At 38.5% G+C, this 22,697-nt stretch overlaps 2 protein-coding genes across 8 annotated transcripts in view; one reads left to right on the top strand and one right to left on the bottom strand.

The window, feature by feature from the left end:
* The window catches only part of PLAG1 (PLAG1 zinc finger), a 58,402-nt gene extending 42,383 nt beyond the window's left edge, over positions 1-16,019 (bottom strand). For 4 of the 7 annotated variants that reach the window (XM_048840715.2, XM_048840718.2, XM_048840709.2 and 1 more), the window contains exon 1: positions 15,851-16,019. The gene's annotated coding sequence lies outside the window, so the exon portion shown is untranslated. Of the gene's footprint in view, positions 1-5,421; positions 6,837-7,441; positions 7,543-15,850 lie in introns of all 7 variants that reach the window. The other 3 variants (XM_075125204.1, XM_048840710.2, XM_075125205.1) reach the window with 2 other exon arrangements.
* A 231-nt stretch (positions 16,020-16,250) lies between these two features.
* On the top strand, positions 16,251-21,896 carry CHCHD7 (coiled-coil-helix-coiled-coil-helix domain containing 7). Its single transcript, XM_048840719.1, has 4 exons — positions 16,251-16,404; positions 19,619-19,692; positions 20,585-20,683; positions 21,708-21,896. Exons 2-4 carry the CDS (start codon positions 19,639-19,641, stop codon positions 21,810-21,812), a joined length of 258 nt encoding a protein of 85 aa, XP_048696676.1. The 5' UTR covers positions 16,251-16,404; positions 19,619-19,638; the 3' UTR covers positions 21,813-21,896.
* Positions 21,897-22,697: the final 801 nt, after the last annotated feature.

The raw sequence follows: 22,697 nt of genomic DNA, 5'->3' as shown, positions 1-22,697 counted from the left end.
TAACACCTCCTGCCCCTCAACCAAAACAAAGAAACCAACAAGCCCAACCAGACAGATATACAACCCTCAACTACCATTCTAAGTTTATACAATATTATTCTTTTATTGAGTAAATGCACTTTAGTTATTTTGGGGGGAAAGCTTTGATTTAGCATTTATCTTATCAACTTAGTAAGGGAATGTGCAGACAGTAGTTCTCTGTAATCTTGCTGCAGAGCTGCTGATTGAGATAGCTCCACTGTTCACTTGCTGTTTTAGGGAGCTACATATACCAGTTGCTGATATTAGGGCTTGTCTTCAGTGCAGTTAGTTCACGGTATAACTCAAGTGTTGCCCTTAACCCAATCCTGTACACACACAAAAATCTCTAACTCAAGCTAGCTGGACCATAAAGGAGCATAGGCTGAAGTTTAAGTGTTGATGACACTCAAGCTAGTAATGCAGTTGGGACATAGTTACTCTCCACTGTTAATCCAATTACACTGTGCTGCTTGAGTGTTATTTTGCAGTGTGGCCGTTCTCATTTTAGCTAACCTAACTAGAAAGGATTTAATTGGAGCGTAAATTACTGCAGAATTAGCTTGAGTTAAGATATAATCTTAGAAGAACCAAACATCCTACCTGCTAGAAAGGTTCGCTGCACAGCTTTGAAACAGACAGCTTAATGCAACAGCTTTCCCACCAAGGCTTTATACTGTAAATGTTCAGAATGTGTATTGGGAATAGTCTCAGGCCAGGTCTATCCTAGAAATTTACATTGGTTAAACTACGTTACTCAGGAGTGTGAAAAAGCCACACCCAAGCGACGTAGTTATACTGACCTGACTCTCAGTTTAGATAGCGCTATGTCAACGGGAAGGCTTCACTGCCTCTTGCAGAGATGGATTACGCTCTCCCATTGGTGTAATACTGTCTTCACCGAAGCACGACTGCTGCGCAGCTGCATCACTGTACGTGTAGACAAGTCCTATTTCAGTCTATTTAAAGACATTTGTTTTACATAGGTTTTGTTGTTAATAATTTGTCTTTTGCTATTCTTCTGCTATAACACCATGATACTGGTTTATAAAATGACTAAGGTTAAAAATATTTAAATTATCTATATCCCTCTCAACACAATTTAATCTGATAAATATTTTCACAGATAACAGATACAGGATTACAGCAAAATATGTTAGAATAACATTTCTTAGCTTGTCATTATTTTCTCAGTATGGGCACTGTGGCTTTACCTTTAAATGTTTACCAATACTTCTATCTCATCTCCCACCTTTTCCCCAACCCTCATTGTTCTGTGATTCCTAATTGAATGGCATATGATTGTGGATGTAGGTGCAGCTCTGAAATAAAACAATAATGAAACATAGTTTAGTTTGTTACTTATTAGCAAAATTTGTAAGGCATATTTGAAATCTTCTTCAGTTTGAAAATGCACTGCTCTTATCTTAAAAGGAGTTAAGTACATTAGTAAGCAATATATGTCACATTCATCCTTTGTATGATTCTGCTGGTTTCTGTAAAGTTACAATATGGCTGAGTTTGGCTCTATATGCTCCTCAGAGCTCTTAGCAATAGCACATCATTGTGGATAATATGACAGCTCATCAATCATGCAACAGGAAGACTTCTAAGTTTACTCTGGGGGAATTCTGTGTCACTGCACAATGCAGAATTGGCACAGAAATTAATGTTTTTTGCACAGAATTTCTGCCCCCCTGAAATGGGCTGCAGAGCTCCTGACCGCCACTAGGGGGCACTGGATCCAGCAGAGCCCAGCTCACAAATAGAAGACACTGCCAGGAGAAGTGGGAGGGAGCTGGAGGGTTCCTGGCAGTTCATAGAATCATAGAATATAAGGGTTGGAAGGGACCCCAGAAAGTCATCTAGTCCAACCCCCTGCTCAAAGCAGGACCAATTCCCAGTTAAATCATCCCAGCCAGGGCTTTGTCAAGCCTGACCTTAAAAACCTCTAAGGAAGGAGATTCTACCACCTCCCTAGGTAACGCATTCCAGTGTTTCACCACCCTCTTAGTGAAAAAGTTTTTCCTAATATCCAATCTAAACCTCCCCCACTGCAACTTGAGACCATTACTCCTCATTCTGTCATCTGCTACCATTGAGAACAGTCTAGAGCCATCCTCTTTGGAACCCCCTTTCAGGTAGTTGAAAACAGCTATCAAATCCCCCCTCATTCTTCTCTTCTGCAGGCTAAACAATCCCAGCTCCCTCAGCCTCTCCTCATAACTCATGTGTTCCAGACCCCTAATCATTTTTGTTGCCCTTCGCTGGACTCTCTCCAATTTATCCACATCCTTCTTGAAGTGTGGGGCCCAAAACTGGACACAGTACTCCAGATGAGGCCTCACCAATGTCGAATAGAGGGGAACGATCACGTCCCTCGATCTGCTCGCTATGCCCCTACTTATACATCCCAAAATGCCATTGGCCTTCTTGGCAACAAGGGCACACTGCTGACTCATATCCAGCTTCTCGTCCACTGTCACCCCTAGGTCCCAGTACGTCCTCAAGGAAGGAGAGGGCAGCGCCATGCAGGTAACTCCATACAAGCCCAGGACCCAGCATTAGGTGGTTTCTCCCTCTGGATCCCTGGGCTCCGGGGAGAGGGGGTGCGAGTATCTGGGCTGGGGGCCCCACAGAAGGGCTATGAGGGGGAGGAGTGCAGATATCTGGGCTGGGGGCGCCCCACTGCTGGGCTCTGAGTGGTGGGGGATAAGAGGTGCATGTGAGTGTCTGATCTGGGGGCGGGGAGGCCGTAGCTGGGCTCTGGTGCGGAGGAGCTGTGGGTGTCTGGCCCTCCTGCTGGGCTCTGGGGGAAGGGGCACAGAAACAGGAACTGGGTTGTCATAGGGGTTTCCTTAACACACTACTCCTGGAGGACTTTTTTTGTGTCTGTATTGTTACAGACATAGCTGCTGATAGTATTCTGAAATAAATTACCAAAATAACTGAAATTGGCGTGATTATGTAGTGATATTTTGACAAAATATGCAGAATTTTAAAACACTGTGTGCAGAATTTTTAATTTTTTGGCACAGGAGTAAAGTTATGTACTTTAACCTGCCATTCAGGTATCACTAAATCCTATAGACAGCCTACTACTACGGTCAAGTAGTAATGACTAATTGAATATTTCTCAGATATTCTACCTTTTGCTGTTAGATGATAATTTAGAATGAAAACTGTTCTTGCTAAGCTTCTTCAATAGACTTCGCAATCTAAATTAACTTAGGTACATGCAAATGTCCTTGTATTAAACAGTTTAACATATTGCAGGTTTTAGTTTTTGATGTTTAAAGGAACAGTCATCTTAAAAAAGAAAGGCACACCAACCTCAGTTTTTTAATCTACTGTTGTTACAAGTAACACTTAAAATTACTGAAGTGAAAAGATAAGGAAAATATCTATTTTTGTATTTTATGCATTTCTCAGAATTTTGTGCATCGTCCGTTTCACTGTTTCCCATGATGTTTGCTGAGGGTCTTTTATACAGCAACAGAAGACACTTTTACAAAAATTAAAAAGAGGAATATGTGATTGAAAGAAACAAAAGTATGGAAGATGTTACTGATCCTGCCCAGAGTTTTCTACTTCAGATGAGCCTCCAAAACTCTAATATTTCTGGAAAAATTTTAATATACAATATTAGATATTTGGTTTCAGGAATATAACTCATTTAAAATAAAACAAACACTTCACTGCTTACCTGAGAGAAGGTACAAGTAGTGGGCAGAATTTGAGCGTCTACTAGCAGCAAGCTGCTATTTAAAAATTTAGCTTTTAAAAAATACTAGTTTTAATAACAATTTTGTTTGCAATATCCAGAATGCCTTAATGTAAGCCAAACTACATGAGCTATACATTTCATACAATTCCTGGAAATACTGTTAAGTTGGCACTACCCACTCACTGCACTCCATTGAGACCTTGTAGCACAATTCTATCCCCATACAGTTCAAATGTTGTATGTGTACTTCTGTAATAACTTGAAACCACACAGACAAACCGTTGTAAGGGACAACTGCCTCAGTTTAAAAACATTCCACGCAGAATGATGTATGGTTTAATAGATTACAACATTAGACTTAAAAGCATAATCTTTGATGTGGCTATTTTTAAGGTGGTGTTAGCAAAAGTATAAAATATTAATCCTGTTTTCCAATAAACATAACTTTTGATCTACTGAATCAGTCATGCTACATACAATAATCAGAGAGGGAGGACAATGTAATTAAATTCATTTGGGGAAATAAGACATTAGCACAAAGCTGTATAAACTAAAAATGATGCAATCACAGAACAACATTCCAACGAAGGCAAATACACTGAGTACAGTAATTTTAACAAACAGAAGTTTTTATTCTATGTCCAATCCACAGTATTGTGCAATCAATTGAAGCTACATAATACATATATTAAAATTTGTTTAGAAAAAATATTTGACTCAAATAGAGTATATAGTGTATTTAATTTGTTAAGTGTTTCTAGCTTTAACAATGTCACTCAATATTTCCTTTTAATTCTGAAATTTGAAAAAGAAATCATTTTAGATTTCAAGATCAATATTAAACTTCTTGAGTATTCTTAAATACAACATTAACACATTGCTAGACAATGTTGCTGTAGCAACATGGAGCTTCAGAATTCAGCAAGTACTTTTAATTAATTAATTAATTATTTAAATAAAACAATTTCAGGGATATATTTGCTAGTGGAGTTATGCTGTTTTGGACTAATTGTGATGGTTTTCCTACTGAAAACTCTCATACTTTTCCTTATTTACAAACAACCAAATTCCTAACAGTAGCTCCCCACCCATCACTGGTGCCCTCCTGAGTTATGCCTGGCATTATACCAAAGCTGCTTGGTGCAAATGGCAGGAGTTGACCCCAGTTCTCTCTGATAAAAAGATGCCAGTAATTTGACCCAGCATAATGTACAGAGCAAAGAGAGATGGCCAGCCATAAGAAAGAAATCAGTATGCCCTCTACCACAGAAATGAAGATGTTCAGATGGTCAAATGGTTGGATACTCCAATATAAAAAACAAAATGAGACTGGGAGGGGCCTACTGTGGCTTGCCCCAACTGAGGACAAGTTGAGGAAGGTGAGGCTACATTGGTATGGACATGTCCAGCGGAGACCTCCAAGTTATATTGGTAAGATGGCCTTTACAATGATTGTGGACTGAAGACAACCAAGGGGGAGGCCAAAGACTCAGTACATGGACTGGATATCAACAGACCTTAGACACACCAGTTTGCATGCAGCCAGGCATACAATTATGAGTTTTGGAAAAAGGCTATAAAAAGTCACCACTCCTGAACAGGAAAGTGGCAAGAAAAAAGAAGAGTCCCTTGCCCTTCAGTGTGGAAAGAGGTAATCTGTTAAATTATTTACTAACCAAGTCGCTGTGTTATCTTGTTGGAAGCCCGTGACACCAGTGTTCCTTGATTTGCCCTGGCTGATGATTAGGTTCACAATGGAGTCTGAAGTACTGGTATTGACTCAAAGCCCTAAATGACTTGGTTCTTGCCTACTTGAGACACGCTTCTCTTCTCATGCCAACAATCAGAAGACACACAAACTGGAGTCCCTTTGATATAAAGAGAAGGGGAGCTGTCATTATATTGTTCTCTGGCAGGTGCTCGCTATTTTGAATCTAGTCCTTGGACTGAAACAGCATGAAACTCTTGATCCGCAGGGCATACTGTAATGACTATCAATTTACTTAGAATTTGGGAATGAAAAGGGGAGAGGGCTTGTGAGGTAGGGGAGTACTGGCTGAATTTAATTGTGGTTGGGTATTTTTTGGCTTGCAATGAAGAACAGCTGATGGCTTTACTGCTTGAGGGCACAAAGGGAAACTACGTATTTTTTGTCTAAAAGTTCTATAGATCAGACCATATATTATTATTGACACTGCCCATAAGAGCACCTTATAAGCAGTCACGTGAAACAAACTGCTTAAGCTACTAACAAGCCTATCAAATGCAGAGAAACATATGAAATAGACTCGCATCTAAAGGCAGCAACCTCAGTTCCCTGGGCAAAAGGGCAGGACAACTGGGCTAAAGAATTGGGCACTGTCATACACTGCATGGCTGCACACAACAGGCTGTGCATATATTTTGTTCTCTGTCTTCCAATCTAAATATCTGAGTTTATATGAAGTCACAGCATGCATTTACAAATATGTACAGCACATCAAAACTTTAAGAGAGATGCAAACCTATTTTTGTCGTTAGTTCCTTTAATTTCTTGCAAAGGCCTCTGCTTCAGAAAGGCTGGATATACATGCAAATAAACTGCCTTTAAAGCTTTTTTCCTTTTTTTTGGGAGGGAGGGGACTACACCTATTTACCATGTGTTGGGAGGGAAGAATTCACAAATCAGCTAAGCCCTACATTCTGCAATGCACATTTCCCACAACTGTCATAAGAGCTGAATATAATTAAGTTTAAGTACTACTTAAGGAGCTAGTTTTAGAGTATTCCACTCCTACTCAAAGAGATGACTTTTTTCTTTATTAAAACACCATAAATGACGTTATTATCAACCCTTTCACTAAAAGGACAGTTTGATAGAAATGATTATTTCATCATATTCAAGCACAGTTTAACTACGATCTTAACATGAAACTCTGGACATAAAAGAAGCCTCTGTTAATTCAGAGAATAAAGAGATTTATCACTAAAATAGGTTATCTAACATAATGAGTTAATTCCTTCAGAAAACATGTACACATATATCAGAGGAAAGCTTAATACTGTATAATCTATATCAACGAAGAGGTGTCCATCTGCTTGTCACTCACCCCTATGAAGAACAAAGAATACAATCCTAAAGTCATTACTGAGACAAAACTCTTAGTGACATCAACTTTCCCAAGCAGGGTTTGTGGACTTTGACCCAAGCTAACTGAATATATTGAGAGCTTCATGGCTGTAACTAACAGTGTGATTGAAGTAGTAAAAACTACTGGGCCTCATTTTTCTCAAAATGTCTATCCCCACCAGATTAAATTGCTAGAGCGCCCCTCCCACCACGTATCATGAAAAATACACCCTCTTTTTATATTCAAGATTTGAAAAACTTCCATGAAAATATCTTAAAAATAGAAAAGACTCATACATATGCCAAACTACCCTTACTTCTTTTGCAAACAACTGAACTAGTAAACTCGTCAGTTAAAGATTACTCAAAAATCAACTTCTCTTTCAGCATATAAATTTAACAAAGAGAATCAAGTTAGATTTACATGAACACACTGACTTTTAGTACCATCTGTATCTACTTGCTATCCAAGATATATTTAGCTTACTTGCTCTCTTAAAAAAATACTGTAGAGTGGTCCAGTTTTCAAAGGTAGAAAAATTGATTACATTTCAGGGAAATGAGTTACCTATACAAATGATACTTACCAAGTAATGTATTTCACAGTGCATCTTTTTTTAAAACCACAATCTATTTTTCTGTTTGCTTTCTACAGCAGTTGGTAGCAACGAGTATGCTCAAGTATTTCCTATGGGAAATGATAATACATCATATATTTGATTGCAAGGAGTACTCCAAGTCCTCAAGAACTCACATCTCTTTCTCAGAGGCTAGTATCAATATTCATCCAGTTTGGGCTTTCTCCCATCACCCAACTACCAGTGGTAGTTAGTCTTCCATTTTAGCTTACAATCCAATTTCTATATTTGTAATACTACCAGCAAGAGTGATGTCATGCATAGGAAGAAACTAATTGAGAGAATAAAAGTCAAGACCACTTTTTGACTTTGATTTCTGGACCAAAGAGAAACATACACAAACATTTTACATGAAGCAACACATCTTCAAAAATTATTATAAGGAAGCAATTACATTGGAAAAGCATAAAGAACGAAAGTGTAACACTAGATAATTATTTTATATGAACTCTTTATGGTAGTTGCTACAGTCATGAACTTTACATCAGCAAGAACAATCTGAATAACTAGATATAACATAATATGCTTATCAATAACTTCTTAAGTAATAAATCATGAAGTTTTATCACTTAGGAATAACAGTCCTCTCGATTTCATTGTATTGGTATGCTTATACCTGTATTTAAACACCATTTAAAGCAGTATGTAGTAATATCATTCACTCATATGTGCAACAATATTTTTATTACTCTTTCTGAAACTGAAAAGTAGCCCATAATATATTTTGGTTGGGTTTAATTAGAATGGTTTAGCCTATACATAATCCCAGTATTAAGACACTAAAGAAAATTATGTCAAGTCACTAAGAAAAGTCCACCAGATTCAGATTAAACTGGCACCTATTGTGATCAGCCATGTTTGAGCTGTTTTTTAAGCTCCATGGTTCACAGTTTCTTAAAGTCTCCTGGACGAGATCAATTAAATCTGCATTAACTACAATATCTTCCAGTGAACAAAATCAGCTTTGACAATATCTATACTTGGCTTTCAGACAAAGTGGCTAAATTCTAAGGGCTTTTTCATTCATTTTGTTTAAAATACTTTTTGGAGGAAATGGACAATAGTATCTGATAATATTCAGTAAGTCATGTATATGAAACCCTTTGTAGTATGCCATTTGACTAAACACACAAGAATAACTGCAAGCTGTAGAGGTTAATTTTTTCAATTTTAGATATTGAGTATGAAAATGCAAATCCATACTTACAAGTGATGAATAGTGTAATCGCTAGAGATGAAGCAATTTTACTAAATGTACAATTAATATCACTTTAGGAATTTTTATTTATATTAAGAGTTTCAAAAAATAATAAAAATTTACCAAGTCTAACATATATTTTATTACTAAATATACAGTTTTGAAGATTATTATTAAACTGCCAGAACTCCTTTACTTTTGGGATAGAATTTTTTTTTCTTTTTTTAAATGGTCCTTTTCAAAAGGTCTGTTTTAGTAGTCTGGAATAGTTTTCTATATTATACAGAATTCAACGACTGCAACATCCTCCCTAACAGATCAGAAAAGCCTCATTTTTAAAGAAATTGGTAACAGCCATGATGAATACATACACCACAGTAAGCACTGGCTTATTAAAAGTAGTCTAGTAAAATCTCATTAATTTGTATATAGGAATTGGTCTTTGCACTTCTCAAAGGCTTAACAGCATGATGTTGTAGTGATGTCTCATTAATTCAGACTTGAATGCTTTCTCAAAATATGTTACAGAACATTTACTACTAAATTAGATACACCACAGTATACACTTGTCAAATCAACAAACAAGATGAGCTTTGTGATGCATTATCCTTGCTTTTTATTTGCTTACTTTATGATTTGCACAATTCAGTAATTGGAAATGGGATCCCTAATCAATGTGAATAAGCAAGATTCTACTACGCAAATTGTATTAATGAAAAATCTAGAGTTTTTGACAGTCTAAAAATATTAAATTTGACCCCACATCAAAATATGTACGACTCTGTACGCACTATATGCAGAGTAGAACTTTACAGTAAATTGTTTGATTGTAGTATATGTGATAGTAAAGATTTGAAAAGACATTCACTGAAAATTCTAGGTCACTATCAGCATGCAAACTACACAACTAGATGACCTATCTTTTACAGAAACACCAAATTATTTTTAGTTACCCTAACGTTACTCAAAACAAGTATGACAAAATTCCCATTAAACACTTTCTAATCTGATTTCTAGGGATATTCTCCTCAGAGAGGCATTTGGCATGTTAAGTGCAAAAGAAGATTATAACAATTCAATTTACTGGAATAGACACTTTTTGTATTTTCCAAGTTCCTTTACATATGTATTTCTTCATTTCTTTCTATGGTCATATTAAACTTTGCTCTTCTGGTTCCCACTTAACTTCTTATAATTCAATAAAGTTATTTTACTTCATAGTTTTAAATTACTGTTCTATGCATTATTGCCTACCTTGGGTACATTCACTTGTTTTACCTATTTTAGTCTTTGTTTTTATGCTTTATTATTTTGACCAAAAAAAAAATCATGAACATTGGACCATACTCTACCCTCATTTATACCTATGCAACTCCACTGAAATCAGCAGGGTTTGATGGTGCATCTGAGAACAGAATTTTATCCATTTACTTTTTATTAAAATATACTGGACAAAATGTATTCAAATTCTAAACAAATAAGTGTATTTTAAAGGTAATAAGAGATATTAGGAAAGCTTACAAAACAAGCTAATTTATCCTATTAACAGGAGTATAATTGCATAAGCTCTCTCACTTCTCAATGTTCAAGTATGCACACACACACTTCATATGTAGTCATCTCAGATTCCCCTCAGTCACTGTGTGCAGTTTTAATACCATGATCCTGCAGTAACTCTGTTTACAAGTTATCCATGGACCATTTAAATATTAACAATTTTAATAGATTCTGTGAGAATGACCCATCTTTGTAAGTAGTATCACATCACAATTTTGGGGTTTTTACAGTATTACAGAATGTCTTGTCAACTTTTTTTTAAAATATGAAATTGTACTTGGAGTTTCTGCTAATATGCCCTAAAAAGATGAGAATGGCAGGTGTGCACTTTGAGGGTAGAGGGAAGAAAAGAATCCAAGTAGCAGATTAATATACTTGAAAGCAGAACTTAACATGGCATTATTATGATCAAAGCTATTCATTATTAGGTTCTCATAGCAGAAGATTTCTAATTATTGTAATACAAAACAATTAGAACTCTTTTAATATTTGGTGTAGTTATGTTTGATGTTCTGTGGACAAGTGGTCATTTAAAATCCATTACTAATTGCAATCTATTCAACTGTAGATAATAGATAATTATGTTCCCCATTACATTAAAATAATTTAAAGTATAGGAACCTGCTTGAGCAAGTCTAATGAGTTATAAGTAATATGTTTTAAGTTCAAACCCCAAGTTTGCATAATTTATAAAATCAATAAACATTTGACTAAGTCCTAGATGTGATTTTTGATTAACAGGAAAAAACACACATTTTATTAGCAAGATATTTTACTAGCTAAATGCAGCAATCTTCTGCCATACATTAGAACGCCAAAACACTTATTTCACAACTGATCAATATAAAATGTTACTTTGTTCTCATATTTGAATTATTTTGAAATAGTTCCCTAAAGCTACCTAAACATTTGGTAATTGGTTAAAGATGGTTAGCAGTTCACTGGGCAGATAGAAATATGCAATATCAAAAGTAAAGAAAGTTAAAAGCTCACTATTCTATTTCAAGAGGATATTCTCACCAAGTATACTGTCACCTCAGTAGAGATGGTTGCTAGTTCCTTTTAACACTACAATGCATCTGAGGATGATTTAAGCACTGTTACATGTTTTACATTTTCCAAAATATTATCCTTTGGTAAACAAATTAACTTGTTTAGGACACCTTCCTAACAAAATTTTTCTAATCATGAAAGCTAGTTTTTAAGATCTACCATGTTATAGATAACAGATAAAAAACCTTAGGTTTTAGTTTCTGAAATAAAACAAGTCTTTCAGTAAAATCATTTAAAACCATTACAATACTTGCTAATTCAGAACATAAGTAGTCACCCACTTTATCCCATTCATTTTATAAAACATCTGCACTGCACTGAAAGGAGGAGACTTAAGGGCACCATTTTGACTCAATAGCTCTGCAGATGGATGACCATTAAAAATAGTTCCACTTTGGATGCAGTGAATTTTTGCATTAAATAAAGTGAAAAACTTGAAAAAATTGTAATTTAAATTTCAAAAATCTGTGCTTGGGGAAACTCATTTTTCAGACTAATTTACTAAATAAAGTGTGCATGCCAAGAACCATACTTAGATTAAGTGTGCAAGAAAAGTTTAATGTATGAGAATCTATATTCTTGCATTTGTTGAACAATTTTAGAATCTCTGTAGCTAATAAAACCTACGCAAACATTATCTGATAGGACAGATAAATGCCTACAAAAGTTTTTAATGCATTTAGAACATTCTAGTTTACCTACAGAAACTAGGACAACTTTACCAACAACAGCCCATGAACATTTATTTCCTTAGATACTTAAAGGGCAAATTTTCAAATGATTTATCATGTATCAAGTCAGAGCTATAGATATTAGAAAAAGGAAATCTAAATTCTAAAACCTTCAGTTCCCTGAAATGTTACTTTTATTTCTACCAAACATCACCTCATCGCTCTAAGAATAACTCCGTATTCTACAAAATGAGAGCAACTAGGGGTATAAAGAATACTATCAAGTAACATTTAACATATACTCAAGTAGAAAAATAGAATATAGATCAAACCCAAATTAGAGCGTCTGAATTTTGTTCTACACTTGGGTGTACTGGATTCACTTCACAATAAGCAGTTGTGAGTCAAGAAAGATACTCAGCAACTGTTACACCACACTTGATGTTATGAACAATGCCTATATCTATATTCAGGATTACAAAAAGTAAATGATAATTTAAGTTTCCAAATAAATGAGATGTCTTACATTAAATACTTCCGATAATCATCAATGTAGCATTAGTTTAGATTTAAAAAAAAAAAAACTTATTTTCGGTATCATTAACTAGTGTAATAAAGTTACTTCTGTATAACTAAAGAACTAAAAAATTGCACTACACTAAATAAACATATGACACTTCAAGAATTTTGTCAAATTTCTGGGTTTTTTTAGGTAAGTATAACTTTAATCAACAAAAAAAGAAAAGGTTTATGGAAAAATAATTGGAGAGGCCCTTCTAAATTTGAATTCTTTTGTAAATATATGGAAGATCTCTAAAACATGGAAAGACAGTTCTGTAAAAATGTACAATTTCATTCCTTCATACTAACAGATTAATCCTTCCCCCTTAATGAGCTTTTTTTTTTTCCTAAGAATAGTTGATGTGATTTAATTTTCAAAGCTTGAGTCACTGGAAAACTGTGTGATTTCTTCCAAATCTGTAACCACAAGCCTATCCCAGTCAACAAGTCACATTTACAATAAAGGTACGGATTGCTTGTAAGCACAGCCTGTTGAACACAGTGGCCTATAACACCTCATATTTAATGTCTATAGGGCAAAAGAAGCCATTTGCTGAAAAGGCTTCCCTACAAGTTCAGCCCTCCTTCTATCTCCGGAAGTGGATTCCTTGTATTTAAGTTTTAATTTAGAATTAAATATAAAGGCTACACAAACAAATCAACTGTAATGAAAAAATGTAATAATTTCTGATAAAGATATCTAATTAGTATATTAAGAAGTTATGCTAAGAATTTTAAAAGTTAGATGTCTTACTGAGAATTAAAATACATGCAAGATACAGACATATAGACAAGTGGAACAATTCACATCATAGTAGTTAAATATTTACAAATTAAAAATACAGCAGAAATCTGTACCAGTTACCATACTGATGTTAAATGTATATAAATGGAGCTTGAGTGTAGTTAAGATTCTTTAAAAAACTGAAGGTAATTTTTCAAGAGATGTTAGAATTACACAGCTAAGGTGTACATGTAAAAAGCCCTTAGTTTGGCCAATTAAAAGCAAACAGTTATTGCACTATTTTCAAAACCTTTTGGAACTGTTCACAGGTTTTAAATACAGAAGAAGCTTTGCACTGCTTTTCAACAGACAGTTACATGTCCCCCATAAAGCTGAAATTACTCAAAGTGAAAATTATGCACTTAATAACTTTTTACAAGATGGCTATGAAATTTTGTTACATAATAGCCTTTAGTCTCCTTTCAAGAAATTGAGAACTAGTAGAAGTATACTATATTTTATATTAATAATGTTACTTTTTAATTTCTGCAACATCCATTCCAAAATCGTTTCCAAAACACAGCATTTTAACTAATGCATTAAGAAAACTCTCCTGAAGGCTTGCTACGCACAAAAGAAATGCTTGGATCCAAATGAATCTGCAAGTTTATCCCTATTATGTGGCATTAATTTATCATACAAAGGTCAATTTAATGTCTTTATCTAAAAAAAACCCAGAACCACCCCTTTGCTTTAGGCAGAGGTTCTGCATAGGTGAGAACTATAAGAAAAGAGAAGCTGTCTCTTTAAAATGCCCTGCTCTGTCCCTGATCCCACGTGGAACCAACATCAGCAGCACTTTCGCATTAACTTCAATGTGATGCAAGATGAGGCATCATTTTATATAAATAAAACGAGAAGGCTGCTGAATACATTCTTTATGGGACACAGACAGGTGAACTAAGCATGCCAGTGAAATCACAAGGCATCCCCAGAAGAGGTGCCCTTACTCTGCGCCCTCTACGCCAGAAGAGGTGCCCTCACTTTCTCTCTATGAGGTAATGTTCCAATCCAGCACTACACTGAAGAATCCAGTTTAAATAGAGGATGGAGTCACAAGTAAAATTTGAATTTCAAATGCAACGAAAATGTACTTTATAAACCGGAAAGGTTTACTCTTTGCTTCACACATCCTAATTAGATCAAGAAAGTGACACTACAAAGGCATTACATTCCGGCCAAAAAACAAGAAAAAGAGAAACCAACTGTACACAAAGAGCATTAAAAAGGAAGTTATAAAGGAGCAACTATAGCATTTATCTTATCTAAAAATCACTCCACATTACCCCCAAATTATGTAGTTTCTACAGTATCATCTCCCCCCACCACTCTCATCTGAATGGGATTTTCACGTTTTCTTATTGTCGGTGGCGAGTTATAAGAGGCTTTTGCCTTTCCAAAGAATTCATCAACAAAAAAAATAATAAATATTAACTCCTTGCTCCCTGAAACGTTAATAGGGGCATGCAAGGACACGGGGTTTATTCTGCTACCCTTAGGAAGAAAAGAGGGATCGGCCCCGATTTTTAAGTATTTTTGGGAATTTTTTTCTAATTTTTATTTTGTTATATGCCTCAGTTCTCCCTCCATTTTGGTTGTTTATGATACTGACAACAAGCTGTCCCTGCTCTCTCTCTCTCCGGATCTCTCCTGCTTTCAGTTAACAAACCCCTCTCCCCAATGCAACAACACTCAGCACTAACTTGGATTCACACTTTCCTCTAAACATACTCGAATGAGGGAAGCAAAAGGCTCCTGGGCGACTCGAAGGGGGGAGAGCAGATACATTCTTTTCCTTATTATGAAGGGAAAAACTTTAGTCCTCCCCCCCACACACACAAAACGAAGGAAAGGGGGGCCGAGTTCCCCAAAGTGACTCCAGATCCCCCCAAAAGAGTGAGCTGCCTACTTCCTAGGACACACTCTGGAGACTGGGGTCCACCCGGGAAATTTTTGTGCAAAATGCGCCTGGTTTGATACTTCGGGTGAATTTATATTAATTTTTCCCTCATTTTTGGGCAACACGGTCTCTAATGTCTTCCGCTCCTTCTCGCTGCTGTCACTCTATTCACAGCACAGACCCTGGAGAAGGAGGGGGGTGCTAGAAGATGGGGGGGGAAAAACTTCTGCAAAAAACTTTTCAGAACTCCCCAACGAAGCTAAGGGGTGGGGGGGGGAGAACCCCTCTCCCTCCTTGAGTTCCCCAGGCAAACTTCTCTCCCTCTTTAACTACTACGGTGCAGGAGGGAAGGGGGGGGGGGTGGGTGGACTAAACTCCTAGGATATATTTTTATAAAATACATTTTCCGGGCTATGTATTTTTCTCCCCTACTTTCTGCCCTGGGGTCCCCAGAAGGATGGTGGGGGCAGCTCAGAGATGGGAGGGGGCGCGATTAACACAAACTTTTCCTTGCCGCTGCTCCGCTCTCCGCTCCCCCCTCCTCCTTCTCCTCCTCCCCCTTCATAATTTAAATAACCCTGATATTTCCCTGCTAAACCCCGGCGCCTGCCCCCCAAACCCGCAGCAGACTCACCGCGGGAGCCTCAGCATCCCCTCTGCGCCCCGTTTCCACCCTTTACAGTGTTCTCCGATTTTTCTGTAATTTTTTTCCCATATTTCGGGCTGGACGCGGCGGGCCTGGAAATTGTTTGCTTTCCCCTCTTTCCAGCAGCCATTGTAGTGTATGCGCTGCGGTGCAGCCCAGCCTGCCGCACACGCCGCGCCCACACCGCCCGCCGCCCACACGCGCCGCGGGTTGGCCGCCTCCCCCCGTCACTCAGGGCTCCGGCCGCGCCCCGCTGGAGGCGCCTGCGGCCCGCGCCGCCCGCCTGGTTGGTGGAAGGAGGCGCCGCTCAGGCCAGGGAGGGGCGGGGCCTGGCGGGGATTGGCGGCCCGGCCGCGGGCCCGGCGCTGTCACTCAAGCCGGCAGAGGAGCCGGGAGTGGGCGGCGGCGGTGTCAGTCCGGGGGGAGCCGCGGGGCCGGGAGCGGGCTAGGCTGCGCCCCTACATAACTGCTGCCGCCTGAGCCCCCGCTGACGTCTTTCGAATTGGAGACGGGGCTCGCGCGCCTACTGAGCCGCCCGCGAGGTAAGTGCGGGGCCGGGGTGCGGCGGGCTGTTCTCCGCCGCCGGGACGTGCCCGCCTGGGCGTCCCGCGCCGCCTTCCCCCTGCAGCCCGGCCCGGGCGGCGGCGGGGGCCGGGGACCCGCCGCTCCAGGAGCGGGGCTTTGCCGTCCCGCCTCAGGGTTGGGGGCGGAGGAGACGGGGGGAGGAAGCCGCAGCGGGGCCCGTTCGCTTCCTTTCCCCGGCTGCCCGGGCGGCAGGGGGCGCCCCGGGCAGTTGAGGGGTCTGGGCGGAGAGGCGGGCGAGCCCGGCCCGGAGTTCTGGCCTCGCTGTCACGGGAGCAAGTGATCCTCGCCGCAGCCCCTCTCCTCTGCGAGCGGCGGGGGCGCCCCGTCCCCCTCCCACCCCTCGGGGCGCGGCGCCGACCCTCTGCCGGCGAAACGGGGGAGCAAGCGTGTGGCAGGCCCCCGGGCGTGGGCTGCGTGTCCCCGGGGGGCAGCTCAAGGACGGAGCCTGGGGGGCCGCCCGAGAACCGCCGGGCTCCCGGAGCGCAGCGCCCGCGAAAGCGACTTGCCCGTAAGCAGGTGTTTGGGGGCACCACCTTGACCCCGCTTTGGGAAGGGAGAGGCCAGGCGAGGGGTCGCCCCTAAACCGATCTCAGCCACCTATTGTAACCACCTCCTCCTCCGCCCTCACAGATCGAGGTGTTAATTCAGCCCTCCTCGTTAATGACCGTGTTAGGGGCTTGACGGTGCTAGGCTCCGCTGAAAGACTTGGCAGCAGTGGGAGCCCTGGAAAATAGCTTGATGGCTCTTGAACTGCAAGTCTGCCCTAGGGTTAAACTGTACTAGTAATATTTTCCCTGCCTGTGCTGTTTACAACTGTTCACTAATTTAGTAAAACATAATTAAAAACTGTAGTATAAACAAACCCTTGATGTGTTCGGGGTTGGCCCTGTATTCCTAAAGCAGGAAGGTCAGCCTGTAGATGTGTAAAAACCGAGGGGAGGGAGAGGAGCGATTACTTCCTGTTAACTTAAATCAAATAGTAGTAGCATTTGCATGTGACCTACCTGCCTGTCAGGCTTGATAGTAGGTTGTGCTCCTAATGTTGTTGAAGCACTTGATAGAAAAATCAGTTGAGGAGCCATCAGATTATTTTCCGTGTGCCCTTATCTATGAAGTATTTTTTTGTAGTAGTGCCTAGTATGTTTGCACATAGACTAGCATATTTAAGCTTTTGCACATTCTAAATCAAATCAATAAGCAACTTTATAAGAACAAAACCTACTTTTTAAACCTCAATTTACAATCAGTACACTTCCTACATTTCATTGTCAATTGGACTAGACCGATTGACAAGCACTGGAAATACCTCAGCTTTAAATGAGCTACTAGTCATTTGTGGACTGACTGACAATAGTGTGAACACTAGACAAAATCTGCTTCCAGTAAGTTACCTTCAGCCTTTTCATTGAATGGTCACTTTCATGAAGATAGTCTTAAAAGCATACCAGCAATGTTCCCTTATTGATCATGCTTTTCTAAAATGAGCACAACACACTAGTTATAAGTAATACTTGGGCAAACTTCTGAAATTTCATGTTAACAGCATTGATGTTGATGGGATGTAAGTTCTTTTGGCCTTTTCTGCAATCCTTGGTTGTCTGGTTAGTGTACATCCATTTATTTTTAAACCCTGTGTGATCAAAAACACTCTTGCTCTAGCAAAGAAACGGAATATTTAGCTCCGGATACCAAAGTTAAAATACAACTAAAATATCAAGCTCTCTGTGAAAACAGTTGCTAAAAAAACTTTCAGTAGGTGAGTTAACATTTTTAACTTATATGCAGTCTTCCCTCAGCATTAAAATCTGAGAGTTCAAATACTTCTCAAAAGAAACTGTTCTAAAGTATGGTTCTCCTGTGGAAAAGTGCTTATTAAAAAGGCATCAGAGTTCCATGTTTGTTTCAGTGACTTCAAACTCTGTTTAAAAAACATGTTCTAACTATATACTCTGGTCTTAGATCTGAAACTGAAGTAGCTGTTTCTCCCTTGTACACAATTACCTGTGGTGTAAATAAAACAACCCCCAAACTAACTAGGAAACCAAATTCTGCCATTAGTAGCTCCTGGGCAACCTGGTTTTCAGAGAGGCTCCCCAAGTGTACCTAAGGGCAGAATATGGCCTACAGCTGAAACTTAACAATTCAGTTGATTTACAAAAAGGAATAGAATCCCACTACCTCCTGTGTATTGGCTCTGCAGTGGTAAAAAGGACTAAATAGATTTGTTACTGATGTAAGCAGAGTTAGTACAGGATGCTATTTTTACTATAGATACTCTTAAATTATATTTATATTTCTAAGTTTGTCTTTAACAGCAGCTTTTTGTAGAAAAATAATGAGCTCAAGTAGGAAGCTCAGTGTCAAACTGAAACTAGTTTTCTACTTTATTTTACACTGGTTTAGCAATTGGAAACTAGCTACAATATTCGTAGGTAAGCATTGTTTAACAATCTGATTTTTAAATGTGGGTTAAGTAGAATCTAAGTGGATATTTCCCTAGGGAACTATTTTTTGTGTCAAACATGTCACTAATTGGTAATATAGTAGTAGGTCTAGATGTTTCTGTACTCAAAGCTTAGTTTCCACTATGGCCCTGATTCTTGTGGACTGGCCAAGGAGCACTTGGCCCAAGCTAGGAGGGCTTTGCGTGTGCACATTGTTGCTTTTCAATTCTGTGTTGTGCCATCTGGGTACTAGGCTAGTCACCAGTTTAAATTAGAACAATTTGAGTTTTCTCTAAATATGCAGTGGCTGTTAAAAGCCACAGGGCCTTTTGTAGTATCTGGCGAATTTGGAGGTGTAGGAATATGTGAGACATACCCCTTTCCTCAGTCAAATCCCTACACTAATAGTCAGGAGTTGGCATAGGAGCTACTGCATAGCTAGGACTGGTTAAACTGGTCTGAGTTGCTTCGTACTATCAGAGGAGCATGAACCATCCTTATATAGTAGAAAACTGGGCCTCTTGTATGCAGAAAACCAAACAAGTTTCTATATTCCTTTTTTCTAAATTATATGTTTAAAAAAAAATCTCTCAGATCTTGCGTGTATGTACTATGGTAGAGGTTTCTGTGTTAAACCACTTAAAATGGAAATTCAAACTGAGACTGTTAACATTAATGGCGCTTGTGGGTCAAATACAAAAAAACTTCTTTTCTTTCCTGCTTCTAGCTGCAGTAAGACATTTTAGGATGTCCAGGAATGTGCAGCGACTTAGAGACCACGATACAAATCCATGTCTAGCGGTAAGATTGGTCGGTTATGGTTTAGTCTGAAGATGCATTATTATAGGGGTATGAAAACTACCCAGATAGTTCCTTCTAAAAGCAAGTCGTTTATATTGCTTCATATTCCTTCTGAAGGGGTGTATGTGTTCGTGTAAACATCAGTAATATTTGGACCTTTTAAGTTAAAAATATTAAGTTCAGAAACTAATAGCTCTTGCACGAATGGATGGGGTAGGCTTCTAGTTATCAGGTTTGGGATTCTGATTGTGGTTTCAAGGACAGACTTAAATCCTTGTAGCTTGGATTTGTTCCCCTCTTTTTTTTAATTACCCAAAAAAACCTCACCCCCCAAGTATTTTGCTGTTTACTGCATTGGATACCTTTTGAAAGAACCAAACAGAACTTCTGTCTGCGTTCTGAGGACAGATGACCTGATTTTTTTATTTCCCCCACAGGTGCTGAGCAGCCACAACTCCTAATTGAAGTCTTTGCTTTCAGATTCCCTGGCCTTTCTTTGGGGGGTGGGATAACCCAGTGGCTTGAGCATTGGCCTGCTAAACCCAGGGTTGTGAGTTCAATCCTTGAGGGGGCCATTTAGGGATCTGGGGCAAAAATTGGAGATTGGCCCTGTTTTGAGCAGGGGGTTGGACTAGATGACCTCCTGAGGTCCCCTCCAACCCAGATATTCTATGATTCTTGTAAGAGCAGGAGTTTGCCCTAGTATCCTTGATGCAAAGTTTCTCCTACTTCCCCAACTATTGTTTGTAGCACTCAGACAAGTTGGCTGCCTCCCTTAATCTTAATTTATAAAATACTCTGGGGATTTTTTAGAATGAAATATTACACTAAAAATGTGTAAATATATTTATCCCCACCAGCTCTTAAGTGTGACCTGTCTTCCATATTAAAGGAAACAGATGCTTCTAGACAATGTATGGATGACAATAACTACAGAAAGGATATGTGTGCCTCTTATTTTTTAAAGTACAAAAACTGCAGAAAATTTTGGGTAAGTAGTCTTGAGCAAAATTCTCAAACAGAATATTTTGGTTTAACAAAACAGTCCTTTGAGTTTATCCTGGTAACTAAGGCCTAACACTAATCAAACTTTTTGCACTAGATAATTCCAGTTTATCCTGTCAATATTCTGACATGAATTGAAGTTCTTTCATTACTGTTTTAGCACTATTAAAATGAAAATATTAGAACAAAAATAATTTTAGTTTTGCCACAGTGTAATTTTAAGAACAATGATTATACTAACTAATTTTCAGAAGTTAAAGTAATGCATAGGTGCAAGTCTTAAACTGCTATATTTGTCCTTTTTTACAAATCTGAGTGGGTCTACTCAAATGTTTTTTGCAGTGTTAAATACCCCTGTCTCCTTCTGAATCTTATAATTTAGTACTGGTACTATATCCTGACCCAAATCTCATGGATATATTAGAACAAAATTTTTAAACAATATAATCAGGGAGTTTTCTTTCCTATGTTAACTTCCCTCACCATTCTATTCACTTTGTCTTCCCTGACATTGTTCTCCTACACTTTATTTTGCTTCCTATTAATATAGTCTAACTTTTATTTTTCTTCCTCATGGGGTGTTCTGCTGCTGCCACTTAAGTTTCCTTCTAACTCCAGCTTTTTCTTGTTCAGACAAAACATTCTGCAGTGGGAATATCAGCAGAGAAATCATTCCTGTTCTCTACTAGCAACATCCTTTAGCTAATGACTTTAAATAATTCTTGTCTGCAAACAGCTTTTTTTGGTGGGTTGCACAATTATGCAGTTAATCTGACATATTGCCATGAGAATACTGTAGTTCTTTAAAAGTATTTGCTTTCACTGTCTACTGAAACGATAAAGTGGATTATCTGATGTTACTTAACTAATACCAGTGCATTTAACTGAAGTTAAGGACCTAGTTTCTGCTATAAAGAACTTCTAAGAAGTACATTCACTCGGAGCTAAATTAGAGGCAGAGACTTCTGAGAAATCAGTGTGTTCTCATACTCGCTTTCTTCTGTTTACAGCATGCTGTTATGATACAAAGGAGAAGAGATGGTGTGAAACCAAATATGCCTACAGCAGAGGAGAGAGAGAATATATTGAAGTCAATAGGAGGGACACCATACTGATTGCACAATCTGTATTGTTTACTATTATATGTTATGTACATATGAAGATTTCTGTCAGCTAGGCATTAAAAATTTTTAACATTGCCTCTACGTTTATTTTATCATAAGATGTTGCCAACTGAAAAAGAACATTACCTTAGATTGTAAAGCTCTTTGAGGGGCAAGGGGACATAGTGTGGCAGGGACAGCTTTTCTGTTTGTACAGTTCCTAGCACAATGGGATCCTGGTCAGAGTAGGGCTTCTAGGTACTACCATGATGCAACTAAATAGTAATTACTATGTGCCTAAAAGGTTCACTACAGACATGTACAAAGATTACCTTGAGGCAGTTATGGAAATAATTCTTAATCTTTCACTTAATGCTGAGTACCACATAATTGGCCTTGATATTTGACAACTTCTTCAAAACAACTTTTGGCGTAGCGGCATATCTGGTGGGGGACAGAGCAGCTGCTTAGAGCGAGAATTACAGAGGAAGAGGAACTACTGAGACTGGTTTGGTACAACTTAACCGATAAGTACTACCCTACTGTTTTGTGTAATAGTTAAAGTAGCAGGTCCCTATTCTGCATTTTTCATATTTATGTACAAAAACCAATGTTTACATGAGTCACACTATCACAGCTCTAATTGGAGGCATCTGACAACAGTGCAATCACTGAAGTTACAACTTAAAAAAAAATACAAGCTACTACTAGAAAAAAATACATAAATGGATTTCAATGGAAACTAATTTCTAGTTTTTTAAAAAAAAGTTTAATCAGATTTGTAGCCATCTGCTTGTCTAGGGAAAGGCTTGTGAGGGGAAAAAGTTGAACTCCATTGCTCTTAATAACTTGCTTTCTGATTACCTGTTTACCTTCAATTACATACTTTTTTATACC

This window comes from Caretta caretta, chromosome 2 (assembly GCF_965140235.1).
Source record: "Caretta caretta isolate rCarCar2 chromosome 2, rCarCar1.hap1, whole genome shotgun sequence".
In the NCBI taxonomy this organism is placed as follows: Eukaryota; Metazoa; Chordata; order Testudines; family Cheloniidae; genus Caretta; species Caretta caretta.
This window is presented reverse-complemented; position numbering and strand designations above follow the sequence as displayed.

Bases quoted from the DNA above. Each gene is read 5' to 3' on its own strand.
- CHCHD7 (XM_048840719.1), top strand. From the start codon at position 19,639: ATGTCCAGGAATGTGCAGCGACTTAGAGACCACGATACAAATCCATGT. The intron at 19,693-20,584 runs GTAAGATTGGTC...TCCATATTAAAG, and splicing joins ATACAAATCCATGTCTAGCG to GAAACAGATGCTTCTAGACA. The intron at 20,684-21,707 runs GTAAGTAGTCTT...TTCTGTTTACAG, and splicing joins AAAACTGCAGAAAATTTTGG to CATGCTGTTATGATACAAAG.